General features: G+C 34.9%; 1 protein-coding gene across 1 annotated transcript; it reads right to left on the minus strand.

Annotated features, from left to right (window-relative positions):
* Nucleotides 1–286: 286 nt before the first annotated feature.
* On the minus strand, nucleotides 287–3,128 carry LOC145909025 (transforming protein RhoA). Its single transcript, XM_082996346.1, has 4 exons — nucleotides 2,898–3,128; nucleotides 2,372–2,521; nucleotides 1,825–1,982; nucleotides 287–1,024 (listed from the first exon to the last, which is right to left on the minus strand). Exons 1-4 carry the CDS (start codon nucleotides 3,051–3,053, stop codon nucleotides 907–909), a joined length of 582 nt encoding a protein of 193 aa, XP_082852472.1. The 5' UTR covers nucleotides 3,054–3,128; the 3' UTR covers nucleotides 287–906.
* Between the last annotated feature and the right edge of the window lie 5,824 nt (nucleotides 3,129–8,952).

Below are 8,952 nucleotides of genomic sequence, written 5' to 3' on the forward strand. Positions count from 1 at the left end.
AACTTCCCTTTTCTCAGCATGTTTAAGTTTTTTTCTTTTTTAATTTGATGTTTAGACTAAAACAATTTTCAACAGTAAACAATGTCAACAAATTATTGTTGATCAAACCACTTTGCCCTCCAAGCTGTCTGTACAGACTGGTATAACACACCAAAACAATAATATGCTGCTGCGTGACAATACAGGATACAATTCTTCACTGACAAGGTTTTATGAAATGGCTCTGTAAGAAGTTTGTTGTGGTCTGCCGCACATTTAAACTTTTTTGTAAGAATACAAAATAAAATAAATGAGCTTTTATGATAGGATCTTTTATTTTCAAATCATGTAGGATTAAGTGTAGAGGGAAAATCGTTCACACATAATAATTCTACCATAACACACAAGAATACAAGCCAATATTGGTTTTGGAGCCGAAATCTGCCAGAACAACTGTTATTGCAGGTATTTGGGAATGCTCGACGACAACAGATTAATTTAGCTTAAAACATTCCACAAGCATGCACACTTAATTATGGCAGAAAGTTGGAATTTAGTTCGATAGGAAGGTGGTTGGTTAGTAGTATTTCACGTACGATAGAACGAAACAGACCTAGTAAGGCATAAGACACAAAAAATGACACGATAACAGCCCTTCCCTAGTCAAGGGCCCTCTAACTATAATTACATGTTTATCAGCCACCTTACTGGCTGCGTTTTAATTGGTTGGCTAAAATGAACCCGTTGGTTGCTACGGTGACTGAACCGGGAGTTTTCTAAAAGTTGGTCGCACAACAAAAATACAGCGTGGCTTTAGAGGGAAAAACAATAGGCAAAAAGACTGTCTCCGTTGAAAAGCACTTAACTGCTGCCAAAACGATTAATGAGCTATGAATAAAAGTCATCTCAATTGCTATTGTGATGTCACTATAGGAGCTCGCAGCCAGACTTTTTCTTGGCTTTTTTGGTTTGCAATGCTGCTTTGGTGGCGACCTCGAATACTCCACGAACACCTTCCTTTGTTCGTGCTGAACATTCCACGTATCTGACCAAAATATATGACACTGATTAGTTGTGATGCCACTAGATATATATGTCGCAGCTCTAACAACCTTTTTTCAGTTGACCAAACTACTACCAATCATTTCCTTATTATACCAAAAAAATATCAAGAACAACAACAGGAGTCAGACTGAGCAGGTCAGTATTGACCGATCTGTCCTGTTACAAATCAATGTAAAAATATATTGACCACTTATTGCACCAGTGTATTATTATGCAGGATTGGTGGATAATGACTGAAACATCGAGCTGCTTAGTTAATTTATCATTGGGGGGTCAGAACACCCCCCTCAGCATTTTAGCATATTGTTTTGAGGGGTGTGAAAGTGCGGTTAATTTCCTGCTACGGGAACGAACAATACGACCAAACACCCCTCTCATATTTTTTCTAGGTCCGCCACCAACAAAGTGTACTAGGAATGTAAAATCTACCTTATATTGACATTAGAAGTAGTTAAGTGTTTATCTTGGCTACGCTTTCCCAAGATAATATAAAACCTACAGCTTTCTACTCCCATTATGCCCACAATAAAGTGGAATATAAAAGTTGTGTAACCTTAACTTGCACAACTTCATTCAACCCTGGAGGTTTTTCTCCCTAAGATCAACCTTAACGCCAATTGTTGTGCGTGACACAGGTGGAAACTCCACATTTAAAATTACAATTATAGTAAGATCTTGTGTCACAATGCAGATTATTTTATGAGAACATGTTTCGCTGAAAACGGCATTATCAGTTCCTATTCAAATAGACATGAAAATGCTTGTGTGAAGCTAGCTTACCCATATGCCCCGATTTTTTCAGCCATGGCTTGACCTTCCTCAGCTGTTACTGGTGATTGTTTCATTTTTCCAAGTTCACGAATCGTTCCGGAGTCATTACGTAGATCTTTCTTGTTGCCAACCAGGATTATTGGCACATTTGGGCAAAAATGTCGCACCTGGTCGAATAAAAGCATGTAGTTATTTTAAAAACGAAAAAATCCTAAAAGTGAATGTACTTAAATTGATGTAATGTCCAGTATTTATTTGGAGAAGTTAAAAACAGATTTAAATGCATATGAAGTGTTACAATAAACACCATTTACACCAGGTAAGTTTTCTGAACAAACACAACAAGCGTTTTTGCATTGGTAAGATCTAAGCATGTGACTGGGTGCTTATTTTGCACACACCCTTTGTATTCTTGTCAATTATAATCAAATTAGGGGGGGGTGGGCATTACCACAAAGAAATCTAGACAACCTCCCAACAACCTTCACAGTAATAACAAACATCTACTTTTCCATCAGTACATACAGAACATGGTGACAAGCTACGACAAATTTACCTCTGGGGTCCATTTTTCTGGAATGTTTTCCAATGAATCTGGGCTGTCGATAGAAAAACACATGAGGATTACGTCAGTGTCTGGGTAGGAAAGTGGACGGAGACGATCGTAGTCTTCTTGTCCAGCCGTATCCCACAATGCAAGTTCAACCTGCACAACAGCAAGTTTGTTTATATTTTTGTCACCAAAAAATCCAATTGAAACGTGTGCGCTAACATTCTATATGACTTGAAAGTATGATCAATTCTAACAGAACAACAACACTACTAACATTCAACAAAAACTTTTTGTTCTATCAGGGCAACATGTAAAGTTAAAATTCTGGTTATATGGGGATTTGTTTCCGAGTGAGCTCGAAGCAGAACATTAAATTATTCTCTTTTCTGAAATTATAAAAGTAATTTCAACATAATACATATCAGTTGGTTTCTTTAAAAACATTTGCACCAAAACAACTACAAAGGTTTGCTGCCACAGATCACATCCATGTGTAAGCATGGTATTCCCAATAGATATTTGGTGTCACCTGTTTTGCATCAACTTCGATATCAGCAACATAGTTCTCGAAAACAGTTGGCACGTACACCTCAGGGAACTGATCTTTGCTGAAGACAATGAGCAGACAGGTTTTTCCACAAGCGCCATCACCAACAATAACCAACTTCTTACGAATGGAAGCCATCACTGAATAGTTTTCCTTACTTTTGATTTATTGCAGTTTCTTTAAAAATCTGCCACCTAACTAAAAACTGTAAAACAACTTGAGTTATTAAAATGATGGTAACTCTGTTAAGTAAATACCTTAACGCGCAGTGTGGTTTTCTGGCTTTACAAATAAAGGTGTTGTCAACGAACAAGTCAAAAAAGTTTCCTTATTTAAGCCTGTGTTCTTGTTACAACTAAGTTACAAGCTCTGTTTTCAAACCGAAGTATCAGATCATAATATTATGTAAACCAACAGTAAAAATATACTGAATAATTTGTGTACTTGGTAAAAAAAATTAGTGATGTACCGAATGTTCTAAACTTGTTTCAGACCGAAACAGAATATATACTGCAGTCTCCGTAACAGTTTTACTGTTATGTCTGTCTTAGTTTAGTGTAGTTGGTAAGATTGTGTGATACACAATTATATGCAAAGTATTAAAATGGTCCACATGCTATTGTTGGTATTCCAGAATGTTTTTCTTGAGCGCAGAAGTTCGTTTTTTGCCCATCAGAACAAATCAATCGGCCGCAACCCAACCTTTGTCAAAATCAATGATTCAACAGAATAAATTCGGCAAAGCAAAGTTTTGGGACAATACTAAAAAAATCTTGCTTGCTTCCTAGATTCACACTTGTATTCTAAACTAAACAAATTCAGTGATCACTTAGCAAAGTGCTTTAATACCCCCCGACTGTTATATGTACATACTGCTTAAGTAGAGGTACACAACAAATTAATACAAAGAATATTTTGTGAAAAAATTTGTGTTATAACACGGTAATTAAACTTTTGTTCTTTTTCCATAATATAATATATAATAAATAAACTAAGTACACTTACAGGTTTGAGCTAAAAACCAGCCATCTTTTATCACACTTGCACAGATTTTTATTTATCTTTCTTTCAATCTGTGAAGTTTAGTGCAAAATCTTTCTGGTCATTACTAGCAACATTATCGACATTCCAGATAGAAACGAATAATAAGGTGGATAAATACTGTGTGCAATTGTTCGCAATTTTATAGTCAATCCCTGCCAAAACGATAAGCTAATGCACGAACATACAAAATATGTCAGTTTGTCTGCGCAATCAGTGTTTGCTGAAAAAAATCCTCCACACAAATCAAAAGCTTTCCAGCGTTGATGGTTAAGCAACATGAAAACATGTGCAAGCAATTGGTACCAAACTCACCATATTTTTATTATGTATGCATAAAAACATTGTGATTGTCTGCGCAAATAACAAACTAATATGGAATATCTATCCAAAAGCAGTCACAAATAAAGCTAGTAATTACAACATTAGTAATTACAATATTAGTAATTACAATATTGCAATATTAACCTGGGTTTGATGGTTATAAGGAATTTTAGTTTGAAAATCATAATCTTGAAAAATTATTGTACATTTGAAAGTTCGGTTGCCAGTCTCAAATTTTTTCAAAAACCGATTTAAAGCAAACGTAGCACATGCTTTAATTTAAAAGTTAGTGAGGCAATAAAATTGGATTAACTAAAGCCCTGTTATGCAGTTAATAGGATTTTTCTGTTTTAAACTTCAAGGTTTATTATATTAAACTGCAAAACTAAAACATGATTTTTATAATGAAATTAATAAATTAGTTCGCAAATATTGTTTTAATTTGATGTGTGAAACATTACTCAACAATTTAAAATAATAACTGCATAACATTTCAAATAAATTGGCAATTTGCAATAATTAACCATCTTTGCACACAATCTGGATTTTTTTGAAATATTATCTGTCTTTAGCAACTACTGCAATGCAAATTCAGTAAGATATATTTCTGTACCAAAAGATTTAGTAATAAACATCAACTAAACTACAACAAAAATTTCTTTGTTACAGAAAACCGTTTAAAGCCAATAAAACGCATTTCTCGACAGACACCAACAGCGCAGCAACGCCCATTTCCTCTAATATTGTTTCAAAACTTTGTGCAAATAAGTTTAACTGGTTGAATTCCGCAAAACTTCCAAAAATGAACTAAGAAATTAAAAAGAAACTAATTTCGAATGTTCGAACCACACCTTACCTTCAACAACTCGATAAAACGGAAGTAACGCCACAGCGGACGTGACGTATTTTACGCTTCGTTGGTTTATTAGTGACTGGCGTTTCGGTTAAAAATAGATCGAGGTTTTTCATCGAAACCGATGACATGTTTTGCTAAATTCGTATATAACTTGAATATTGCAATATTTACACAAATTTATTGCATTAAAACTGATTTTTTGTTAATTTTTTGAAGTTGCAAGGAAAATCCAATCAAAAAAAAATTTCAAGTTATCCTGCAGAATAGAAATAATAATTCTTTCTGGAATAATGTACGAAAATTAATGTGATTTTTCGAGGAAAAATTAATCCTTGTAAATTATTGCTACCAAGGAATGACAACAAACTTTACTGTGCGAAAAGTTAAAAATGAAAAGAATGCTGTTTAGCTATCAGTGTTTTAGAATTTGTCTTGTTTGCTGTCTTTTACAAAATGTTGCTGTTGATTTTAGTTAAAACCTATATATTTTTCTGTTTGTAAAATAAAATATTCCAAATCAACGCTCCATAGCGCCTCCTAAAAGTCTCTTTTCGTTAAATCAGTAATTTAATGAAGCGAAATGTTCACGTATTATTGTTCGAATGATAAAAAGTTCCAACATGAAAACGCTGACGAAAATTTAGAATGATAATAAAGAGAAAGGAGTATTTTTTTTTTAAATATATGACCATATCTTGTCGATGGAGAGGAACCATGATCCAAGAAAGCCGTTCTTACAATTTTAATAACTTCATTTGTGGGTGTTCCTTTCTACATTACCTCATATGTATTTAATACTTACCATTAGAACCAGGCAGTGGTAAAACGCATGAAAATTACAACCGTTATTTCATATTTGAGAAGATTGACTAAGAGACTAGCAGTGCCAATAGTTAGTTGACGAAACTTTTTACACAAGTTGGTTTGTTAAGGAAGTTCAAAGGTAAGTTGGTGGCGGTCGAGACGCCAGAGCCAAATTTCCAGCTTGCGAGCGTTTTTTTAAACATCACAAACTTTTGTGCCAGCTTTCAAAACAAAATACAGCTCAATTCTATTTCCAAATAAAAACAATGAAAATTATGGTTTACAAAGCTGTACCATAAACTTTCGCAAGAACACCAAAGCCATTCAAATAAAAGCTATAAATTTGTTTAGAGGTTTTCCGAAATGAGCTATTGTGACTTCATTTTGGTCAAAAACAAATTGCCGCCCATGCCATAGAATTGTTAGTGATAATTTGTGTTGGTTTTAACCGAGAACCCGGCAAATGCTTTTTTGGTAAAGAGGTTTTTCTTCGTGTGGTAAACTGCCCAAGAAAAAGCAAATGTCAGCATTGATCCGTGACAAACATGGGAGGCCGAATTACTCAAGAACATCCAACAAAATTTCTTAATTTAAAGAATGCAAAATTAATAATCAGCAAACAATGGAAATGGTTTTTCTTGAAAACTTGTATTGACTTTTTGCCGACGATAACGAAAATAAAATGATTGTGGATTGTGGGTGATTTTGTCACGAGCGAAACATTTATTCACAGAATAAACTGCGTTTTGGCACAAGTTTTTTTATACTAGAGGAAATGTAAAAAATGACCACAGGAATCAACCTGTGCAAGTCGGTGACCGGCAGAATTGTCTTTACGAATCAATATATTATACTCCTGGAACAACAAAAGGGGTGAAGGACGATCAGTGCCAGTGAATAATCTTTTTATTTTTGTGGTTAGGAATGTGCCAAATATTAACACCGAATCTCACATTTATTGTGTTGAACACAAATTTTTGCAGTAATAATTACTGTAGAATCGCAGATGGTCGTTGGAATTGGTACACGAAAATAAAATTATGCAAAGCAAGCACTGGCAAAAGCTTAAATAACATCTGAATAAAATTATGTTGCTGCACTGGAAATTTATACGACGCGCGTGATTTTAACGATCAATGTGTAAATTTATGACGTCATAAAATATTCGGATTCGGTCGGATTTTGGGTGCAGGTATTGATGGGGGTTAAAAGTTCAAACCTCACCGGAATTTTCGCTTCAAATTTCGCTCCGACTCACTGGGAATAAAGTGGGTAATCCATGCAACAGCCTAGGCTGTGATGCCAGTATCTCTCATCAAAATTCCACCTTTCAATTTCGGCCTTTTATAGACCTTTAGTTTGTTCGTCAAAAGTTATGGTGGATATTTCCCCGAAATTACTCGACAATTTAGCAACAAGACAATATAAGTACAAGACCAACTTTAATCTCTTGGCGACTTTTTGCAAATCGACAAGAATATTTATACAGTCTGGTCGAGAAAACCACACATAATTCTTAATTCTAGAAATTCCAGAAACATCGTTCGTTTATCCGTCGGCTACAGGCATTACACCAGTGATTACCAAGGAGGTAAAACAATTTCGACCCGTACCACCTATAGTTGAGTGTCACAAAGTAACCTAGGGGATGAAGTAACAAACATTTTGAGATCACTTAAAGTTTTTTTAAATTTGAAATATACGTAAATTACGGAAAGGTGCTCGCGTATCATCTGGAATGCCGTCGCGAATAGTGGTACGCGTACTATCGGTTGGGAAACACTGCCCTACATAGTTGTTGTGACCCACAAGACGACTCGTGGGCCATTATTTGATGACTTACTTTTTGCGCCAACTTTCCTGGGTGCAATTTACATTTAGATCAAGACTTTTTTCAAATCGGTTCAAGCTGAGTGTTTTTGCTTTTAATGGTCTATAAGCACACTTAAGGATTGAGAAAAACAATATTTGTGAAATATCACCTCATAAATCTTCCTTTCCATCGCAATTTGCGAACATATAAGTAAAAAAAACTGCCGTTTATCATATACATGCATAATATATTTTCCCGCCACTGGCATTTCCAAATCATTTTTATTTTGCACAAGAAATCTCAAAGAGCGTTTAATTGGGCCTGGTTAGCCCAGGGTCGTGAGTTCAAATCTCACCGGGAGCTTGATGTTTCAAATCTTGCTCCGACTTGTCGGGGAAAAGTGGCTGATCCAGCTTGGCTGCGAAGCCTGTAAAACTGATGATCTTGATACGATAGCTGTGATCGCCAAGTGCACAGAGGGACGATTCTGTCAATGATGCTATTGCATGAAACATTAGTGCGTTTAATGATTATTAAACCAAAGCACCACAAGCAACGATTGCCTTTGGCCCACGTAGGTCAGGATTTGATTAACTCACAAATTACACAACACAGCGGTTGCCCTGGCAACTGTGACGTAACATGAATTCTGGCACAGAAAGTTTAAACTTTAATCAATAGCTATACCTTTGCACTAACCTGTGTATTATTTTCTTGGGCAAAATATTAAGGATTTGATTTTGTAATCTATGTTGATGTGAGTACTTGCTGGAACAAAATAAAATTATTTTTGAATTGGCAAAAAAACACAGTTTTAAACGAGAATCAGTGAAGCATAAACAGTACAATAATATTTATTTGACGATTTTTTGCGACGAAGTTTGTGACAAACTTGCGTGAAACCGATTTGCGATTACGTTTTGTTGCCGTTTTGATGAAAAATGAAAATGAAATAGCGAAATTCTTGACAACTAATCGTTGCGTTTACTTGGCTTTAGTAAATTAGAATTATTGATAAAGCTCAAATGACTCGGTTTTTAATATTTTACAAAAAATTAGGGCATTTTTATTTGTTGTTGGTTTCAGTTAATTTTTTATGACACTATGGAAATCCTTGGCTTAAAATTGCCGCAAAAATTACTGTTTTTTGAAAAAGCTGACAAAGTAGCATAGAGTCTTATAATGTTTAATAAAGCATA

This window comes from Ascidia mentula, chromosome 7 (genome assembly GCF_947561715.1).
Source record: "Ascidia mentula chromosome 7, kaAscMent1.1, whole genome shotgun sequence".
NCBI lineage: Eukaryota > Metazoa > Chordata > Ascidiacea > Phlebobranchia > Ascidiidae > Ascidia > Ascidia mentula.

Excerpts from the sequence above, each read along its gene's own strand:
- LOC145909025 (XM_082996346.1), bottom strand. The coding sequence starts at position 3,053 with ATGGCTTCCATTCGTAAGAAGTTGGTTATTGTTGGTGATGGCGCTTGT. Across the intron at positions 2,522-2,897 it reads TCGAAGTTGATGCAAAACAG|GTTGAACTTGCATTGTGGGA; the intron begins GTGACACCAAAT and ends GCTGTTGTGCAG. Across the intron at positions 1,025-1,824 it reads GAAAAAATCGGGGCATATGG|ATACGTGGAATGTTCAGCAC; the intron begins GTAAGCTAGCTT and ends TATTTTGGTCAG.